This window comes from Phyllobates terribilis, unplaced genomic scaffold (assembly GCF_046119375.1).
Source record: "Phyllobates terribilis strain yellow unplaced genomic scaffold, ASM4611937v1 Scaffold_8__6_contigs__length_399053987, whole genome shotgun sequence".
NCBI classification, from domain to species: domain Eukaryota; kingdom Metazoa; phylum Chordata; class Amphibia; order Anura; family Dendrobatidae; genus Phyllobates; species Phyllobates terribilis.
The window spans coordinates 398176832-398199867 of record NW_027362768.1 but is presented as its reverse complement, the minus strand read 5'-3'; the positions used below and the strand labels follow the sequence as shown (position 1 = coordinate 398199867).

The 23036-nt window shown below is 45.9% G+C and overlaps 1 protein-coding gene across 2 annotated transcripts in view; it reads left to right on the top strand.

The window, feature by feature from the left end:
- BSN (bassoon presynaptic cytomatrix protein) overlaps positions 1 to 23036 on the top strand; it is a 518262-nt gene that overhangs the window by 40894 nt on the left and 454332 nt on the right. For both annotated transcript variants that reach the window (XR_012247824.1, XM_073645231.1), the window contains exon 2: positions 13370 to 13763. Coding sequence is in view for 1 of the 2 variants with exons in the window: in XM_073645231.1 (XP_073501332.1) it covers positions 13370 to 13763 (394 nt within the window). In the remaining variant the exon portion in view is untranslated. The remainder of the gene's footprint in view (positions 1 to 13369; positions 13764 to 23036) is intronic.

Sequence of the window (23036 nt, the reverse complement as noted above, 5' to 3'; positions counted from 1 at the left end):
ATCTACTTCCTGATAACAACGGTGATCTGCCTCCTGATAACAATGGTGATCTACCTCCTGAAAACTATGGTGATCTGCCTACTGATAACATTAGTGATCTGCTTCCTGATAACAATTGTTATCTGCTTTCTGATAACATTGGTCATCTGCCTCCTGATAAATATGGTGATCTGCCTACTGATAACATTAGTGATCTGCTTCCTGATAACAATTGTTATCTGCTTTCTGATAACATTGGTGATCTGCCTCCCGATAACATTAGTGATTTATCTCCTGATAACAATGGTGATCAAACTCCTGATAACAATGGTGATCTTCCTCCGGATAACAATGGTGATCTGCCTACTGATAACATTGGTGATCTGCTTCCTGATAACAATGGTGATCTACCTCCTAATAACATTGGTTATCTTCCTCCCGATAACAATGGTGATCTGCCTCCCAATAACAATAGTGACCTGCCTTCTGATAACAATGGTGATCTGCCTCCCGATAACAATGGTGATCTTCCTCCCGATAACAATGGTGATCTGCCACCTTAAAACTATGGTGATCTGCCTCCTGATAACAATAGTGATCTGCCTCCCGATAACATTGGTGATCTACCTCCTGATAACTATGGTGGTCTGCCTACTGATAACATTGGTGATCTGCTTCCTGATAACAATGGTTATCTGCCTCCTGAAAACAATGGTGATCTGCCTCCTGATAACATTAGTGATCTGCCTTCTGATAACATTAGTGATCTGCCTCCTGATAACAATGGTGATCTACCTCCTGGAACTATGGTGATCTGCCTACTGATAACATAAGTGATCTGCCTCCTGATAACAATGGTGATCTGCCTCCTGATAACATTGGTTATCTGCCTCCTGATAACATTGGTAATTTGCTTCCTGATAACAATTGTGATCTGTTTACTGATAACATTGGTGATCTGCCTCTTGATAACAGTGATGATCTTCCTCCTGATAACAATGGTGATCTTCCTCCTAATAACAATGGTGATCTGCCTTTTGATAACAATGGTGATCTACTTCCTGATAACAACGGTGATCTGCCTCCTGATAACATTGGTAATCTGCCTCCTGATAACAATGGTGATCTACCTCCTGATAACATTGGTGATCTGCCTCCTGATAACATTGGTGATCTGCTTCCTGATAAAAATTGTCATCTGCCTCCTGATAACAATGGTGATCTGCCTCCTGATAACAATGGTGATCTGCCTCCTGATAAAATTAGTGATCTTTCTCCTGATAAGAATGGCGATCTGTCTTCTGATAACAATGGTGATCTGCCTACTGATAACATTAGTGATTTGCCTCCTGATAACAATGGTGATCTGCCTCCTGATAACAATGGTGATCTGCCTCCTGAAAACAATGCTGATCTGCTTTGTGATAACAATTTTGATCTGCTTCCTGATAACTGGTGATCTGCCTCCTGATAACAATGGTGATCTGCCTCCTGATAACAATGGTGATCTGCCTCCTGATAACATTGTTGATCTGCCTCCTGATAACAATGGTGATCTACCTCCTGATAACTATGGTGGTCTGCCTACTGATAACATTGGTGATCTGCTTCCTGATAACAATGGTTATCTGCCTCCTGAAAACAATGGTGATCTGCCTCCTGATAACATTAGTGATCTGCCTTCTGATAACATTAGTGATCTGCCTCCTGATAACAATGGTGATCTACCTCCTGGTAACTATGGTGATCTGCCTACTGATAACATTAGTGATCTGCCTCCTGATAACAATGGTGATCTACCTCCTGATAACTATGGTGATCTGCCTACTGATAACATAAGTGATCTGCCTCCTGATAACAATGGTGATCTGCCTCCTGATAACATTGGTTATCTGCCTCCTGATAACATTGGTAATTTGCTTCCTGATAACAATTGTGATCTGTTTACTGATAACATTGGTGATCTGCCTCTTGATAACAGTGATGATCTTCCTCCTGATAACAATGGTGATCTTCCTCCTAATAACAATGGTGATCTGCCTTTTGATAACAATGGTGATCTACTTCCTGATAACAACGGTGATCTGCCTCCTGATAACATTGGTAATCTGCCTCCTGATAACAATGGTGATCTACCTCCTGATAACATTGGTGATCTGCCTCCTGATAACAATGGTGATCTGCCTCCTGAAAACAGTGGTGATCTGCCTACTGATAACATTGGTGATCTGCTTCCTGATAACAATGGTGATCGGCCTCCTGATAACATTAGTGATCTGCCTTCTGATAACATTAGTGATCTGCCTCCTGATAACAATGGTGATCTACCTCCTGAAAACTATGGTGATCTGCCTACTGATAACATTAGTGATCTGCTTCCTGATAACAATTGTTATCTGCTTTCTGATAACATTGGTCATCTGCCTCCTGATAACTATGGTGATCTGCCTACTGATAACATTAGTGATCTGCTTCCTGATAACAATTGTTATCTGCTTTCTGATAACATTGGTGATCTGCCTCCCGATAACATTAGTGATTTATCTCCTGATAACAATGGTGATCAAACTCCTGATAACAATGGTGATCTTCCTCCGGATAACAATGGTGATCTGCCTACTGATAACATTGGTGATCTGCTTCCTGATAACAATGGTGATCTATCTCCTAATAACATTGGTTATCTTCCTCCCGATAACAATGGTGATCTGCCTCCCAATAACAATAGTGACCTGCCTTCTGATAACAATGGTGATCTGCCTCCCGATAACAATGGTGATCTTCCTCCCGATAACAATGGTGATCTGCCACCTTAAAACTATGGTGATCTGCCTCCTGATAACAATAGTGATCTGCCTCCCGATAACATTGGTGATCTACCTCCTGATAACTATGGTGGTCTGCCTACTGATAACATTGGTGATCTGCTTCCTGATAACAATGGTTATCTGCCTCCTGAAAACAATGGTGATCTGCCTCCTGATAACATTATTGATCTGCCTTCTGATAACATTAGTGATCTGCCTCCTGATAACAATGGTGATCTACCTCCTGGTAACTATGGTGATCTGCCTACTGATAACATAAGTGATCTGCCTCCTGATAACAATGGTGATCTGCCTCCTGATAACATTGGTTATCTGCCTCCTGATAACATTGGTAATTTGCTTCCTGATAACAATTGTGATCTGTTTACTGATAACATTGGTGATCTGCCTCTTGATAACAGTGATGATCTTCCTCCTGATAACAATGGTGATCTTCCTCCTAATAACAATGGTGATCTGCCTTTTGATAACAATGGTGATCTACTTCCTGATAACAACGGTGATCTGCCTCCTGATAACATTGGTAATCTGCCTCCTGATAACAATGGTGATCTACCTCCTGATAACATTGGTGATCTGCCTCCTGATAACATTGGTCATCTGCTTCCTGATAAAAATTGTCATCTGCCTCCTGATAACAATGGTGATCTGCCTCCTGATAACAATGGTGATCTGCCTCCTGATAACATTAGTGATCTTCCTCCTGATAAGAATGGCGATCTGTCTTCTGATAACAATGGTGATCTGCCTACTGATAACATTAGTGATTTGCCTCCTGATAACAATGGTGATCTGCCTCCTGATAACAATGGTGATCTGCCTCCTGAAAACAATGCTGATCTGCTTTGTGATAACAATTTTGATCTGCTTCCTGATAACATTGGTGATCTGCCTCCTGATAACAATGGTGATCTGCCTCCTGATAACAATGGTGATCTGCCTCCTGATAACATTGTTGATCTGCCTCCTGATAACAATGGTGATCTACCTCCTGATAACTATGGTGGTCTGCCTACTGATAACATTGGTGATCTGCTTCCGGATAACAATGGTTATCTGCCTCCTGAAAACAATGGTGATCTGCCTCCTGATAACATTAGTGATCTGCCTTCTGATAACATTAGTGATCTGCCTCCTGATAACAATGGTGATCTACCTCCTGGTAACTATGGTGATCTGCCTACTGATAACATTAGTGATCTGCCTCCTGATAACAATGGTGATCTGCCTCCTGAAAACAGTGGTGATCTGCCTACTGATAACATTGGTGATCTGCTTCCTGATAACAATGGTGATCGGTCTCCTGAAAACAATGGTGATCTGCCTCCTGATAACATTAGTGATCTGCCTTCTGATAACATTAGTGATCTGCCTCCTGATAACAATGGTGATCTACCTCCTGAAAACTATGGTGATCTGCCTACTGATAACATTAGTGATCTGCTTCCTGATAACAATTGTTATCTGCTTTCTGATAACATTGGTCATCTGCCTCCTGATAACTATGGTGATCTGCCTACTGATAACATTAGTGATCTGCTTCCTGATAACAATTGTTATCTGCTTTCTGATAACATTGGTGATCTGCCTCCCGATAACATTAGTGATTTATCTCCTGATAACAATGGTGATCAAACTCCTGATAACAATGGTGATCTTCCACCGGATAACAATGGTGATCTGCCTACTGATAACATTGGTGATCTGCTTCCTGATAACAATGGTGATCTACCTCCTAATAACATTGGTTATCTTCCTCCCGATAACAATGGTGATCTGCCTCCCAATAACAATAGTGACCTGCCTTCTGATAACAATGGTGATCTGCCTCCCGATAACAATGGTGATCTTCCTCCCGATAACAATGGTGATCTGCCACCTTAAAACTATGGTGATCTGCCTCCTGATAACAATAGTGATCTGCCTCCCGATAACATTGGTCATCTACCTCCTGATAACTATGGTGGTCTGCCTACTGATAACATTGGTGATCTGCTTCCTGATAACAATGGTTATCTGCCTCCTGAAAACAATGGTGATCTGCCTCCTGATAACATTAGTGATCTGCCTTCTGATAACATTAGTGATCTGCCTCCTGATAACATTAGTGATCTGCCTCCTGGTAACTATGGTGATCTGCCTACTGATAACATAAGTGATCTGCCTCCTGATAACAATGGTGATCTGTCTCCTGAAAACAATGGTGATCTGCCTACTGATAACATTGGTGATCTGCTTCCTGATAACAATGGTGATCTGCCTCCTGAAAACAATGGTGATCTGCCTCCTGATAACATTAGTGATCTGCCTTCTGATAACATTAGTGATCTGCCTCCTGATAACAATGGTGATCTACCTCCTGATAACTATGGTGATCTGCCTACTGATAACATTAGTGATCTGCTTCCTGATAACAATTGTTATCTGCTTTCTGATAACATTGGTCATCTGACTCCTGATAACTATGGTGATCTGCCTACTGATAACATTAGTGATCTGCTTCCTGATAACAATTGGTATCTGCTTTCTGATAACATTGGTGATCTGCCTCCTGATAACATTAGTGATTTATCTCCTGATAACAATGGTGATCAACCTCCTGATAACAATGGTGATCTTCCTCCGGATAACAATGGTGATCTGCCTACTGATAACAATGGTGATCTACCTCCTAATAACATTGGTTATCTTCCTCCCGATAACAATGGTGATCTGCCTCCCAATAACAATAGTGACCTGCCTTCTGATAACAATGGTGATCTGCCTCCCGATAACAATGGTGATCTTCCTCCCGATAACAATGGTGATCTGCCACCTTAAAACTATGGTGATCTGCCTCCTGATAACAATAGTGATCTGCCTCCCGATAACATTGGTGATCTGCCTCTTGATAACAATGGTAATCTGCCTCCTGATAACATTGGTGATCTGCCTCTTGATAACAATGGTGATCTGCCTCTTGATAACTATGGTGATCTGCCTCCTGATAACATTGTGATCTGCCTCTTGATAACATTGGTGATCTGCCTCTTGATAACTATGGTGATCTGCCTCCTGATAACATTGGTGATCTGCCTCCTGATAACATTGGTGATCTGCCTTCTGATAACATTAGTGATCTGCCTCCTGATAACAATGGTGATCTACCTCCTGAAAACTATGGTGATCTGCCTACTGATAACATTAGTGATCTGCTTCCTGATAACAATTGTTATCTGCTTTCTGATAACATTGGTCATCTGCCTCCTGATAACTATGGTGATCTGCCTACTGATAACATTAGTGATCTGCTTCCTGATAACAATTGTTATCTGCTTTCTGATAACATTGGTGATCTGCCTCCCGATAATATTAGTGATTTATCTCCTGATAACAATGGTGATCAAACTCCTGATAACAATGGTGATCTTCCTCCGGATAACAATGGTGATCTGCCTCTTGATAACTATGGTGATATGCCTCCTGATAACATTGGTGATCTGCCTCCTGATAACATTGGTGATCTGCCTACTGATTACATTGGTGATCTGCTTCCTGATAAAAATTGCCATCTGCCTCCTGATAACAATGGTGATCTGCCTCCTGATAACATTAGTGATCTTCCTATTGATAAAAATGGCGATCTGTCTTCTGATAACAATGGTGATCTGCCTCCTGATAACATTAGTGATTTGCCTCCTGATAACAATGGTGATCTGCCTCCTGATAACAATGGTGATCTGCCTCCTGAAAACAATGCTGATCTGCTTCGTGATAACAATTGTGATCTGCTTCCTGATAACATTGGTGATCTGCCTCCTGATAACAATGGTGATCTGCCTCCTGATAACAATGGTGATCTACCTCCTGATAACTATGGTGATCTGCCTCCTGAAAACTATGGTGATCTGCCTACTGATAACATTGGTGATCTGCTTCCTGATAACAATGGTGATCTGCCTCCTGAAAACAATGGTGATCTACCTCCTGATAACATTAGTGATCTGCCTTCTGATAACATTAGTGATCTGCCTCCTGATAACAATGGTGATCTACCTCCTGATAACTATGGTGATCTGCCTACTGATAACATTAGTGATCTGCTTCCTGATAACAATTGTTATCTGCTTTCTGATAACATTAGTGATCTGCCTCCTGATAACAATGGTGATCTGCCTCTTGATAACATTAGTGATTTATCTCCTGATAACAATGGTGATCAACCTCCTGATAACAATGGTGATCTTCCTCCGGATAACAATGGTGATCTGCCTACTGATAACATTGGTGATCTGCTTCCTGATAACAATGGTGATCTACCTCCTAATAACATTGGTTATCTTCCTCCCGATAACAATGGTGATCTGCCTCCCAATAAAAATAGTGACCTGCCTTCCGATAACAATGGTGATCTGCCTCCCAATAACAATGGTGATCTTCCTCCCGATAACAATGGTGATCTGCCACCTTAAAACTATGGTGGTCTGCCTCCTGATAACAATAGTGATCTGCCTCCCGATAACATTGGTGATCTGCCTCTTGATTACAATGGTGATCTGCCTCCTGATAACATTGGTGATCTGCCTCTTGATAACATTGGTGATCTGCCTCTTGATAACTATGGTGATCTGCCTCCTGATAGCCTCCTGATAACAATAGTGATCTGCCTCCCGATAACATTGGTGATCTGCCTCTTGATAACAATGGTGATCTGCCTCCTGATAACATTGGTGATCTGCCTCTTGATAACATTGGTGATCTGCCTCTTGATAACTATGGTGATCTGCCTCCTGATAACATTGGTGATCTGCCTCTTGATAACAATGGTGATCTGCCTCTTGATAACTATAGTGATCTGCCTCCTGATAACATTGGTGATCTGCCTCTTGATAACTATGGTGATCTGCCTCTTGATAACTATGGTGATCTGCCTCCCGATAACATTGGTGATCTGCCTCCCGATAACATTGGTGATCTGCCTCCCGATAACAATGGTAATATGCCTCCCGATAACAAGGGTGATCTGCCTCCCGATAACAATGGTGATCTGCCTCCTGATAACAATTGTGATTTGTTTTCTAATAACATTGGTGATCTGCCTCCTGATAACATTGGTGATCGGCCTCCTGATAACATTGGTGATCTGCCTCTTGATAACAATGGTGATCTGCCTCTTGATAACTATGGTGATCTGCCTCCTGATAACATTGGTGATCTGCCTCTTGATAACATTGGTGATCTGCCTCTTGATAACTATGGTGATCTGCCTCCGGATAACAATAGTGATCTGCCTCCCGATAACATTGGTGATCTGCCTCTTGATTACAATGGTGATCTGCCTCCTGATAACATTGGTGATCTGCCTCTTGATAACATTGGTGATCTGCCTCTTGATAACTATGGTGATCTGCCTCCTGATAGCCTCCTGATAACAATAGTGATCTGCCTCCCGATAACATTGGTGATCTGCCTCTTGATAACAATGGTGATCTGCCTCCTGATAACATTGGTGATCTGCCTCTTGATAACATTGGTGATCTGCCTCTTGATAACTATAGTGATCTGCCTCTTGATAACATTGGTGATCTGCCTCTTGATAACTATGGTGATCTGCCTCCCGATAACTATGGTGATCTGCCTCCCGATAACATTGGTGATCTGCCTCCCGATAACAATGGTAATCTGCCTCCCGATAACAAGGGTGATCTGCCTCCCGATAACAATGGTGATCTGCCTCCTGATAACAATTGTGATTTGTTTTCTAGTAACATTGGTGATCTGCCTCCTGATAACATTGGTTATCTGCCTCCTGATAACATTGGTGATCTGCCTCTTGATAACAATGGTGATCTGCCTCTTGATAACTATGGTGATCTGCCTCCTGATAACATTGGTGATCTGCCTCTTGATAACATTGGTGATCTGCCTCTTGATAACTATGGTGATCTGCATCCTGATAGCATTGGTGATCTGCCTCCTGATAACATTGGTGATCTGCCTCCTGATAACATTGGTGATCGGTCTCCTGATAACATTGGTGATCTGCCTCTTGATAACAATGGTGATCTGCCTCTTGATAACCATGGTGATCTGCCTCCTGATAACATTGGTGATCTGCCTCTTGATAACATTGGTGATCTGCCTCCTGATAACTATGGTGATCTGCCTCCTGATAACATTGGTGATCTGCCTCCTGATAACATTGGTGATCTGCCTCCTGATAACAATGGTGATCTGCCTCCTGATAATGATAATGTATTTCCTAATAACAATGGTGATCTGCCTCCTGATAACCATACTGTATTTCCTAATAACAATGGTGATCTGCCTCCTGAAAACATTAGTGATCTGCCTCCTGATAACATTGGTTATCTGCTTCCTGATAACAATTGTGATCTGTTTACTGATAACATTGGTGATCTGCCTCTTGATAACAGTGATGATCTTCCTCCTGATAACAATGGTGATCTTCCTCCTAATAACATTGGTGATCTGCCTTTTGATAACAATGGTGATCTACTTCCTGATAACAACGGTGATCTGCCTCCTGATAACATTGGTGATCTGCCTCCTGATAAAAATTGTCATCTGCCTCCTGATAACAATGGTGATCTGCCTCCTGATAACATTAGTGATCTTCCTCCTGATAAGAATGGCGATCTGTCTTCTGATAACAATGGTGATCTGCCTCCTGATAACATTAGTGATTTGCCTCCTGATAACAATGGTGATCTGCCTCCTGATAACAATGGTGATCTGCCTCCTGAAAACAATGCTGATCTGCTTTGTGATAACAATTTTGATCTGCTTCCTGATAACATTGGTGATCTGCCTCCTGATAACAATGGTGATCTGCCTCCTGATAACATTGTTGATCTGCCTCCTGATAACAATGGTGATCTACCTCCTGATAACAATGGTGATCTGCCTCCTGATAACATTGTTGATCTGCCTCCTGATAACAATGGTGATCTGCCTCCTGAAAACAATGCTGATCTGCTTTGTGATAACAATTTTGATCTGCTTCCTGATAACATTGGTGATCTGCCTCCTGATAACAATGGTGTTCTGCCTCCTGATAACATTGTTGATCTGCCTCCTGATAACAATGGTGATCTACCTCCTGATAACTATGGTGGTCTGCCTACTGATAACATTGGTTATCTGCTTCCTGATAACAATGGTGATCTGCCTCCTGAAAACAATGGTGATCTGCCTCCTGATAACATTAGTGATCTACCTTCTGATAACATTAGTGATCTGCCTCCTGATAACAATGGTAATCTACCTCCTGGTAACTATGGTGATCAGCCTACTGATAACATTAGTGATCTGCCTCCTGATAACAATGGTGATCTGCCTCCTGAAAACAATGGTGATCTGCCTACTGATAACATTGGTGATCTGCTTCCTGATAACAATGGTGATCTGCCTCCTGATAACATTAGTGATCTGCCTTCTGATAACATTAGTGATCTGCCTCCTGATAACAATGGTGATCTACCTCCTGATAACTATGGTGATCTGCCTACTGATAACATTAGTGATCTGCTTCCTGATAACAATTGTTATCTGCTTTCTGATAACATTGGTCATCTGCCTCCTGATAACATTAGTGATTTTTCTCCTGATAACAATGGTGATCAACCTCCTGATAACAATGGTGATCTTCCTCCTGATAACAATGGTGATCTGCCTACTGATAACATTGGTGATCTGCTTCCTGATAACAATGGTGATCTACCTCCTAATAACATTGGTTATCTTCCTCCCGATAACAATGGTGATCTGCCTCCCAATAACAATAGTGACCTGCCTTCTGATAACAATGGTGATCTGCCTCCCGATAACAATGGTGATCTTCCTCCCGATAACAATGTTGATCTGCCACATTAAAACTATGGTGATCTGCCTCCTGATAACAATAGTGATCTGCCTCCCGATAACATTGGTGATCTGCCTCTTGATAACAATGGTGATCTGCCTCCTGATAACATTGGTGATCTGCCTCTTGATAACAATGGTGATCTGCCGCTTGATAACTATGGTGATCTGCCTCCTGATAACATTGGTGATCTGCCTCTTGATAACATTGGTGATCTCCCTCTTGATAACTATTGTGATCTGCCTCCTGATAGCATTGGTGATCTGCCTCCTGATAACATTGGTGATCTGCCTCTTGATAACTATGGTGACATGCATCCTGATAACATTGGTGATCTGCCTCCTGATAACATTGGTGATCTGCCTACTGATTACATTGGTGATCTGCTTCCTGATAAAAATTGCCATCTGCCTCCTGATAACAATGGTGATCTGCCTCCTGATAACATTAGTGATCTTCCTCCTGATAAAAATGGCGATCTGTCTTCTGATAACAATGGTGATCTGCCTCCTGATAACAATGGTGATTGTAACGGGTCTGGGAGGCGGAACCTCTGGGATACTATACAAGGGAGCGGTCCTTGTAAGGGAGCGGGTGGCGACCAAGCAGGCAGTCACAGCAGGTGACCGGGACAGTCTCTGGGTGTACGGGCAGGAGGTCACGGCAAGTGATCAGGGCACTCTCTGGAAGAACGGGCTGGAGGTCACGGCAAGTGACCGGGGCAGTCTCTAGGTAAAGGGTAGGTACGACCTGTGATGGCTGAACCTCCAGGTAGGCAAGCAGGCAGGTAGCGGAGAAGCGCTCCCAGGTGAGCGGGCAAGAGTCTCTGGAATAGCTGGTGGTCACAGCACGTGACAGCGGAGCCTCCGGGCAGGCAAGCAGGCAGGTAGCGGAGAAGCGCTCCCAGGTGAGCGGGCAAGAGTCTGGAATAGCTGGTGGTCACAGCACGTGACAGCGGAGCCTCCGGGCAGGCAAGCAGGCAGGTAGCGGAGAAGCACTCCCAGGTGAGCGGGCAAGCTGGTCCATAGACAGACTGACCGGAGTTGTAAGGCAGACCGTCGGACCTCAGGCAAGCAGGCAGGTAGCTGATGTGCGCTCCCAGGTGAGCGGGCAAGTTGGTCCTTAGACAGACTGACCGGAGTTGTAAGGCAGACCGTCGGACCTCAGGCAGGCAGGCAGGTAACAGGAAATCAGGCAGGATTAGGACAGCAAGCTGGCAGGAATCTGGCAGGTAACTGGCAACGGGACCTGAGGGCTGAAGCAGAGTAGAACGGTGCAACAACATTGCTTGGGCACCTCCATTTTGGAGGAGGTGCCTTATATATGGTAAAGTCCTCCGGCCATTGGCCGGGGACTCCTTAGGACGGCACGCGCGGCCCCTTTAAGAGGGAGGGAGGGCGCGCGCGGCCTAAGCACAGTGGCCGGGAAGGAGCGCGCGCTGCCAGCAGAGCGGGAGAGGGACGCCGGGCACGGAGCAGAGCGGTGAGGGGAACAGCGTCCCTGCCTAGCAGAGGGCAGGGACGCCGGCACTACAGTGATCTGCCTCCTGATAACAATGGTGATCTGCCTCCTGAAAACAATGCTGATCTGCTTCGTGATAACAATTGTGATCTGCTTCCTGATAACATTGGTGATCTGCCTCCTGATAACAATGGTGATCTGCCTCCTGATAACAATGGTGATCTACCTCCTGATAACTATGGTGATCTGCCTCCTGAAAACTATGGTGATCTGCCTACTGATAACATTAGTGATCTGCCTTCTGATAACATTAGTGATCTGCCTCCTGATAACAATGGTGATCTACCTCCTGATAACTATGGTGATCTGCTTCCTGATAACAATGGTGATCTGCCTCCTGATAACATTGGTGATCTGCCTACTGATAACAATGGTGATCTGCCTCCTGATAACAATGGTGATCTGCCTCCTGATAACAATGGTGATCTGCCTACTGATAACAATGGTGATCTGCCTCCTGATAACATTGGTGATCTTCCTCTTGATAACATTGGTGATCTTCCTCTTGATAACATTGGTGATCTTCCTCTTGATAACATTGGTGATCTGCCTCCTAATAACATTGGTGATCTGCCTCTTGATAACAATGGTGATCTGCCTCCTGATAACATTAGTGATCTTCCTCCTGATAACATTGGTGATCTACTTCCTGATAACATTAGTGATCTGCCTCCTGATAACATTAGTGATCTGCCTCTTGATAACATTAGTGATCTTCCTCCTGATAACAATGGGGATCTACTTCCTGATAACATTAGTGATCTGCCTCCTGATAACATTAGTGATCTGCCTCTTGATAACATTAGTGATCTTCCTCCTGATAACATTAGTGATCTACTTCCTGATAACAATGGTGACAAGTGACGGGGGTGCCAGAGCCTCTCATGTCAGCAGTAATAGATGAGGGGCCGGTGCTGTCGTATAAGGGGTGTGGTCTCGTGTCATTATATCAGTGATGTCATGACCGGGGGGCGGGGCTGACAATCTCCCAGCATATACAGGCAGCTTGTCAGCGGTAGTAGTTGGTGCTGTAGTGTAAGGCGTGTGGCTCTGGCTTTATAGGTGACGCCCTCAGTACATGATTTGGGTGGAGTTCTGTACTTGTGTCAGTGCAGTTACGCTGTCCCTTGTGTCCATTCTGGTTACTGCAGGGTTGACGTTTTTTTTTCTGTTTCAGTGCTCCCGGGAGGTTGGAGAATCCGGGTCGTTTGGCCGGGCAAAGTTCCACTCCTCAGACGTTTAGACAAACTCCTGAAAGCACAAAAGAAGTGAAAAGCCATGTCCCCCCATCCCAGCCGACATCTGACGTCTCCAGGAGGACACTGCAGGTGGAAAGCAGAGGTCACCGCACAGGAAGATCACCCTCAGTATCTCCAGACAGAGGCACCACCCCAACATCGCCCTACTCAGTGCCGCAGATCGCCCCACTTCCCAGCAGCACGCTTTGCCCTATATGCAACACGACAGACCTCACTTCCTCTCCGAACCAGCCAAACTTCAACAAGTGCACGCAGTGTCACAACGAGGTGTGCAACCAGTGCGGCTTCAACCCCAACCCTCATCTCACCGAGGTAAGAGCACATAATGTGCATGCAGCTGCCCTGTGTCCTGGGCTGCTCCCTGCCCTGTGCTGCTCCCTGCAGCTGCACCATGCCCCGTGCTGCTCCCTGCCCTGTGCTGCTCTCTGCAGCTGCTCCCTGTCCCGTGCTGCTCCCTGCAGCTGCTCCCTGCCGTGTGCTGCTCCCTGTCCCGTGCTGCTCCCTGCAGCTGCTCCCTGCCGTGTGCTGCTCCCTGCCCCGTGCTGCTCCCTGCCCTGTGCTGCTCCCTGTCCCGTGCTGCCCCGTGCTGCTCCCTGCCCTGTGCTGCTCCCTGCAGCTGCTCCCTGTCCCGTGCTGCTCCCTGCAGCTGCTCCCTGCCCTGTGCTGCTCCTTGCCCCGTGCTGCTCCCTGCAGCTGCTCCCTGCCCTGTGTTGCTCCCTGCAGCTGCACCATGCCCCGTGCTGCTCCCTGCCCTGTGCTGATCCCTGCAGCTGCTCCCTGTCCCGTGCTGCTCCCTGCAGCTGCTCCCTGTCGTGTGCTGCTCCCTGCCCTGTGCTGCTCCCTGCCCTGTGCTGCTCCCTGCAGCTGCACCATGCCCCGTGCTGCTCCCTGCCCTGTGCTGCTCCCTGCAGCTGCTCCCTGTCCCGTGCTGCTCCCTGCAGCTGCTCCCTGCCCCGTGCTGCTCCCTGCAGCTGCTCCCTGCCCTGTGCTGCTCCCTGCCCCGTGCTGCTCCCTGCAGCTGCACCATGCCCCGTGCTGCTCCCTGCCCTGTGCTGCTCCCTGCAGCTGCTCCCTGTCCCGTGCTGCCCCGTGCTGCTCCCTGCAGCTGCTCCCTGCCGTGTGCTGCTCCCTGCCCCGTGCTGCTCCCTGCTCTGTGCTGCTCCCTGCCCCGTGCTGCTCCCTGCCCCGTGCTGCGCCCTGCCCTGTGCTGCTCCCTGCCCTGTGCTGCTCCCTCCCCTGTGCTGCTCCCTGCAGCTGCTCCCTGCCCCGTGCTGCTCCTTGCAGCTGCTCCCTGCCCCGTGCTGCTCCCTGCTTTGTGCTGCTCCCTGCCCCGTGCTGCTCCCTGCTCCATGCTGCTCCCTGCCCCGTGCTGCTCCCTGCACTGTGCTGCTCCCTGCCCCGTGCTGCTCCCTGCCCTGTGCTGCTCCCTGCCCCGTGCTGCTCCCTGCCCCATGCTGCTCCCTGTAGCTGCTCCCTGCCCTGTGCTGCTCCCTGCTTTGTGCTGCTCCCTGCCCCGTGCTGCTCCCTGCCCCGTGCTGCTCCCTGCGCTGTGCTGCTCCCTGCCCCGTGCTGCTCCCTGCCCTGTGCTGCTCCCTGCCCCGTGCTGCTCCCTCCCCTGTGCTGCTCCCTGCAGCTGCTCCCTGCCCCGTGCTGCTCCCTGCTCTGTGCTGCTCCCTGCCCCGTGCTGCTCCCTGCCCCGTGCTGCTCCCTGCCCTGTGCTGCTCCCTGCCCTGTGCTGCTCCCTCCCCTGTGCTGCTCCCTGCAGCTGCTCCCTGCCCCGTGCTGCTCCCTGCCCTGTGCTGCTCCCTGCCCCGTGCTGCTCCCTGCAGCTGCTCCCTGCCTTGTGCTGCTCCCTGCCCCATGCTGCTCCCTGCCCTGTGCTGATCCCTGCCCCGTGCTGCTCCCTGCAGCTGCTCCCTGCCCTGTGCTGCTCCCTGCCCTGTGCTGCTCCCTGCCCTGTGCTGCTCCCTGCAGCTGCTCCCTGCCCCGTGCTGCTCCCTGCCCCGTGTTGCTCCCTGCGCTGTGCTGCTCTCTACATCTCCTCCATCTTTAACTGCCCCATAATAAAAGCTCTATTGAGTGTTCTGAGGTCAATATAGTGATGTATGGGGCAGTCTCAGGTCAGAGGTCAATATGGCGGTATGTGACTGCAACCTGGGAGTAACATGAGAGTAACATGGTATTAACATTAATGTAACAGAAGTAATGAGACAGTAACATGATAAAACATAGGAGTAACAGGAGTGTAACGTGGGAGTATCATGACTATACATAGGAGTAACAGGAGTGTAACGTGGGAGTATCATGACTGTACATAGGAGTAACAGGAGTGTAACGTGGGGGTATCATGACTATACATAGGAGTAACAGGAGTGTAACGTGGGGGTATCATGACTGTACATAGGAGTAACAGGAGTGTAACGTGGGAGTATCATGACTATACATAGGAGTAACAGGAGTGTAACGTGGGAGTATCATGACTATACATAGGAGTAACAGGAGTGTAACGTGGGAGTATCATGACTATACATAGGAGTAACAGGAGTGTAACGTGGGAGTATCATGACTGTACATAGGAGTAACAGGAGTGTAACGTGGGAGTATCATGACTGTACATAGGAGTAACCGGAGTGTAACGTGGGAGTATCATGACTGTACATAGGAGTAACAGGAGTGTAACGTGGGGGTATCATGACTATACATAGGAGTAACAGGAGTGTAACGTGGGGGTATCATGACTATACATAGGAGTAACAGGAGTGTAATGTGGGAGTATCATGACTATACATAGGAGTAACAGGAGTGTAACGTGGGAGTATCATGACTGTACATAGGAGTAACAGGAGTGTAACGTGGGGGTATCATGACTATACATAGGAGTAACAGGAGTGTAACGTGGGGGTATCATGACTATACATAGGAGTAACAGGAGTGTAACGTGGGGGTATCATGACTATACATAGGAGTAACAGGAGTGTAACGTGGGAGTATCATGACTGTACATAGGAGTAACAGGAGTGTAACGTGGGGGTATCATGACTGTACATAGGAGTAACAGGAGTGTAACGTGGGGGTATCATGACTGTACATAGGAGTAACCGGAGTGTAACGTGGGAGTATCATGACTATACATAGGAGTAACAGGAGTGTAACGTGGGAGTATCATGACTGTACATAGGAGTAACAAGAGTGTAACGTGGGAGTATCATGACTATACATAGGAGTAACAGGAGTGTAACGTGGGAGTATCATGACTGTACATAGGAGTAACCGGAGTGTAACGTGGGAGTATCATGACTATACATAGGAGTAACAGGAGTGTAACGTGGGAGTATCATGACTATACATAGGAGTAACAGGAGTGTAACGTGGGGGTATCATGACTGTACATAGGAGTAACAAGAGTGTAACGTGGGGGTATCATGACTGTACATAGGAGTAACAGGAGTGTAACGTGGGGGTATCATGACTGTACATAGGAGTAACCGGAGTGTAACGTGGGAGTATCATGACTGTACATAGGAGTAACAGGAGTGTAACGTGGGAGTATCATGACTGTACATAGGAGTAACAGGAGTGTAACGTGGGGGTATCATGACTATACATAGGAGTAATAGGAGTGTAACGTGGGAGTATCATGACTATACATAGGAGTAACAGGAGTGTAACGTGGGAGTATCATGACTGTACATAGGAGTAACAGGAGTGTAACGTGGGAGTATCATGACTATACATAGGAGTAACAAGAGTGTAACGTGGGGGTATCATGACTGTACATAGGAGTAACAGGAGTGTAACGTGGGAGTATCATGACTGTACATAGGAGTAACAGGAGTGTAACGTGGGAGTATCATGACTGTACATAGGAGTAACAGGAGTGTAACGTGGGAGTATCATGACTATACATAGGAGTAACAAGAGTGTAACGTGGGGGTATCATGACTGTACATAGGAGTAACAGGAGTGTAACGTGGGAGTATCATGACTGTACATAGGAGTAACAGGAGTGTAACGTGGGGGTATCATGACTATACATAGGAGTAACAGGAGTGTAACGTGGGGGTATCATGACTGTACATAGGAGTAACAGGAGTGTAACGTGGGGGTATCATGACTATACATAGGAGTAAGAGGAGTGTAGCGTGGGGGTATCATGACTATACATAGGAGTAACAGGAGTGTAACGTGGGGGTATCATGACTATACATAGGAGTAACAGGAGTGTAACGTGGGGGTATCATGACTATACATAGGAGTAACAGGAGTGTAATGTGGGAGTATCATGACTATACATAGGAGTAACAAGAGTGTAACGTGGGGGTATCATGACTGTACATAGGAGTAACAGGAGTGTAACGTGGGGGTATCATGACTATACATAGGAGTAACAGGAGTGTAACGTGGGGGTATCATGACTGTACATAGGAGTAACAGGAGTGTAACGTGGGAGTATCATGACTATACATAGGAGTAACAGGAGTGTAACGTGGGGGTATCATGACTATACATAGGAGTAACAGGAGTGTAATGTGGGAGTATCATGACTGTACATAGGAGTAACAGGAGTGTAACGTGGGAGTATCATGACTATACATAGGAGTAACAGGAGTGTAACGTGGGGGTATCATGACTATACATAGGAGTAACAGGAGTGTAACGTGGGAGTATCATGACTGTACATAGGAGTAACAGGAGTGTAACGTGGGAGTATCATGACTGTACATAGGAGTAACAAGAGTGTAACGTGGGGGTATCATGACTATACATAGGAGTAACAGGAGTGTAACGTGGGAGTATCATGACTATACATAGGAGTAACAAGAGTGTAACGTGGGGGTATCATGACTATACATAGGAGTAACAGGAGTGTAACGTGGGAGTATCATGACTATACATAGGAGTAACAAGAGTGTAACGTGGGGGTATCATGACTATACATAGGAGTAACAGGAGTGTAACGTGGGAGTATCATGACTATACATAGGAGTAACAAGAGTGTAACGTGGGGGTATCATGACTATACATAGGAGTAACAAGAGTGTAACGTGGGGGTATCATGACTATACATAGGAGTAACAGGAGTGTAACGTGGGAGTATCATGACTATACATAGGAGTAACAGGAGTGTAACGTGGGGGTATCATGACTATACATAGGAGTAACAGGAGTGTAACGTGGGGGTATCATGACTATACATAGGAGTAACAGGAGTGTAACGTGGGAGTATCATGACTGTACATAGGAGTAACAGGAGTGTAACGTGGGAGTATCATGACTGTACATAGGAGTAACAGGAGTGTAACGTGGGGGTATCATGACTATACATAGGAGTAAGAGGAGTGTAACGTGGGGGTATCATGACTGTACATAGGAGTAACAGGAGTGTAACGTGGGGGTATCATGACTATACATAGGAGTAACAGGAGTGTAACGTGGGAGTATCATGACTGTACATAGGAGTAACAGGAGTGTAACGTGGGAGTATCATGACTGTACATAGGAGTAACAGGAGTGTAACGTGGGGGTATCATGACTGTACATAGGAGTAACAGGAGTGTAACGTGGGAGTATCATGACTGTACATAGGAGTAACAGGAGTGTAACGTGGGGGTATCATGACTATACATAGGAGTAACAGGAGTGTAACTTGGGGGTATTATGACTATACATAGGAGTAACAGGAGTGTAACGTGGGAGTATCATGACTATACATAGGAGTAACAGGAGTGTAACGTGGGAGTATCATGACTATACATAGGAGTAACAGGAGTGTAACGTGGGAGTATCATGACTGTACATAGGAGTAACAGGAGTGTAACGTGGGAGTATCATGACTGTACATAGGAGTAACAGGAGTGTAACGTGGGGGTATCATGACTGTACATAGGAGTAACAGGAGTGTAACGTGGGAGTATCATGACTATACATAGGAGTAACAGGAGTGTAACGTGGGGGTATCATGACTGTACATAGGAGTAACAGGAGTGTAACGTGGGGGTATCATGACTATACATAGGAGTAACAGGAGTGTAACGTGGGAGTATCATGACTGTACATAGGAGTAACAGGAGTGTAACGTGGGAGTATCATGACTGTACATAGGAGTAACAGGAGTGTAACGTGGGGGTATCATGACTGTACATAGGAGTAACAGGAGTGTAACGTGGGGGTATCATGACTATACATAGGAGTAACAGGAGTGTAACGTGGGGGTATTATGACTATACATAGGAGTAACAGGAGTGTAACGTGGGGTTATCATGACTATACATAGGAGTAACAGGAGTGTAACGTGGGGGTATCATGACTGTACATAGGAGTAACAGGAGTGTAACGTGGGGGTATCATGACTATACATAGGAGTAACAGGAGTGTAACGTGGGAGTATCATGACTGTACATAGGAGTAACAGGAGTGTAACGTGGGGGTATCATGACTGTACATAGGAGTAACAGGAGTGTAACGTGGGGGTATCATGACTATACATAGGAGTAACAGGAGTGTAACGTGGGAGTATCATGACTATACATAGGAGTAACAGGAGTGTAACGTGGGGGTATTATGACTATACATAGGAGTAACAGGAGTGTAACGTGGGGGTATCATGACTATACATAGGAGTAACAGGAGTGTAACGTGGGGGTATCATGACTATACATAGGAGTAACAGCAGTGTAACGTGGGAGTATCATGACTGTACATAGGAGTAACAGGAGTGTAACGTGGGGGTATCATGACTGTACATAGGAGTAACAGGAGTGTAACGTGGGGTTATCATGACTATACATAGGAGTAACAGGAGTGTAACGTGGGGTTATCATGACTATACATAGGAGTAACAGGAGTGTAACGTGGGGGTATCATGACTATACATAGGAGTAACAGGAGTGTAACGTGGGGTTATCATGACTATACATAGGAGTAACAGGAGTGTAACGTGGGAGTATCATGACTATACATAGGAGTAACAGGAGTGTAACGTGGGGGTATCATGACTATACATAGGAGTAACAGGAGTGTAACGTGGGGGTATCATGACTATACATAGGAGTAACAGGAGTGTAACGTGGGGGTATCATGACTGTACATAGGAGTAACAGGAGTGTAACGTGGGGGTATTATGACTATACATAGGAGTAACAGGAGTGTAACGTGGGGTTATCATGACTATACATAGGAGTAACAGGAGTGTAACGTGGGGTTATCATGACTATACATAGGAGTAACAGGAGTGTAACGTGGGGGTATCATGACTATACATAGGAGTAACAGGAGTGTAACGTGGGGTTATCATGACTATACATAGGAGTAACAGGAGTGTAACGTGGGAGTATCATGACTATACATAGGAGTAACAGGAGTGTAACGTGGGGGTATCATGACTATACATAGGAGTAACAGGAGTGTAACGTGGGAGTATCATGACTATACATAGGAGTAACAGGAGTGTAACGTGGGGGTATCATGACTATACATAGGAGTAACAGCAGTGTAACGTGGGAGTATCATGACTGTACATAGGAGTAACAGGAGTGTAACGTGGGAGTATCATGACTATACATAGGAGTAACAGGAGTGTAACGTGGGGGTATCATGACTGTACATAGGAGTAACAGGAGTGTAACGTGGGAGTATCATGACTGTACATAGGAGTAACAGGAGTGTAACGTGGGAGTATCATGACTGTACATAGGAGTAACAGGAGTGTAACGTGGGAGTATCATGACTATACATAGGAGTAACAGGAGTGTAACGTGGGAGTATCATGACTATACATAGGAGTAACAGGAGTGTAACGTGGGAGTATCATGACTATACATAGCAGTAACAGGAGTGTAACGTGGGAGTATCATGACTGTACATAGGAGTAACAGGAGTGTAACGTGGGAGTATCATGACTATACATAGGAGTAACAGGAGTGTAACGTGGGAGTATCATGACTATACATAGGAGTAACAGGAGTGTAACGTGGGGTTATCATGACTATACATAGGAGTAACAGGAGTGTAACGTGGGGGTATCATGACTATACATAGGAGTAACAGGAGTGTAACGTGGGGGTATCATGACTGTACATAGGAGTAACAGGAGTGTAACGTGGGGGTATCATGACTATACATAGGAGTAACAGGAGTGTAACGTGGGGGTATCATGACTGTACATAGGAGTAACAGGAGTGTAACGTGGGGGTATCATGACTGTACATAGGAGTAACAGGAGTGTAACGTGGGGGTATCATGACTGTACATAGGAGTAACAGGAGTGTAACGTGGGGTTATCATGACTGTACATAGGAGTAACAGGAGTGTAACGTGGGGGTATCATGACTGTACATAGGAGTAACAGGAGTGTAACGTGGGGGTATCATGACTGTACATAGGAGTAACAGGAGTGTAACGTGGGGTTATCATGACTATACATAGGAGTAACAGGAGTGTAACGTGGGGGTATCATGACTGTACATAGGAGTAACAGGAGTGTAACGTGGGGGTATCATGACTGTACATAGGAGTAACAGGAGTGTAACGTGGGGGTATGGGGCATGACTGTACATAGGAGTAACAGGAGTGTAACGTGGGGGTATCATGACTATACATAGGAGTAACAGGAGTGTAACGTGGGGGTATCATGACTGTACATAGGAGTAACAGGAGTGTAACGTGGGGGTATCATGACTGTACATAGGAGTAACAGGAGTGTAACGTGGGGGTATCATGACTATACATAGGAGTAACAGGAGTGTAACGTGGGGGTATCATGACTGTACATAGGAGTAACAGGAGTGTAACGTGGGGGTATCATGACTATACATAGGAGTAACAGGAGTGTAACGTGGGGGTATCATGACTATACATAGGAGTAACAGGAGTGTAACGTGGGGGTATCATGACTATACATAGGAGTAACAGGAGTGTAACGTGGGAGTATCATGACTGTACATAGGAGTAACAGGAGTGTAACGTGGGGGTATCATGACTATACATAGGAGTAACAGGAGTGTAACGTGGGGGTATCATGACTGTACATAGGAGTAACAGGAGTGTAACGTGGGGGTATCATGACTATACATAGGAGTAACAGGAGTGTAACGTGGGGGTATCATGACTGTACATAGGAGTAACAGGAGTGTAACGTGGGGGTATCATGACTATACATAGGAGTAACAGGAGTGTAACGTGGGGGTATCATGACTATACATAGGAGTAACAGGAGTGTAACGTGGGGGTATCATGACTGTACATAGGAGTAACAGGAGTGTAACGTGGGAGTATCATGACTGTACATAGGAGTAACAGGAGTGTAACGTGGGGGTATCATGACTGTACATAGGAGTAACAGGAGTGTAACGTGGGGGTATCATGACTGTACATAGGAGTAACAGGAGTGTAACGTGGGGGTATCATGACTGTACATAGGAGTAACAGGAGTGTAACGTGGGGGTATCATGACTGTACATAGGAGTAACAGGAGTGTAACGTGGGGGTATCATGACTGTACATAGGAGTAACAGGAGTGTAACGTGGGGTTATCATGACTATACATAGGAGTAACAGGAGTGTAACGTGGGGGTATCATGGACTATA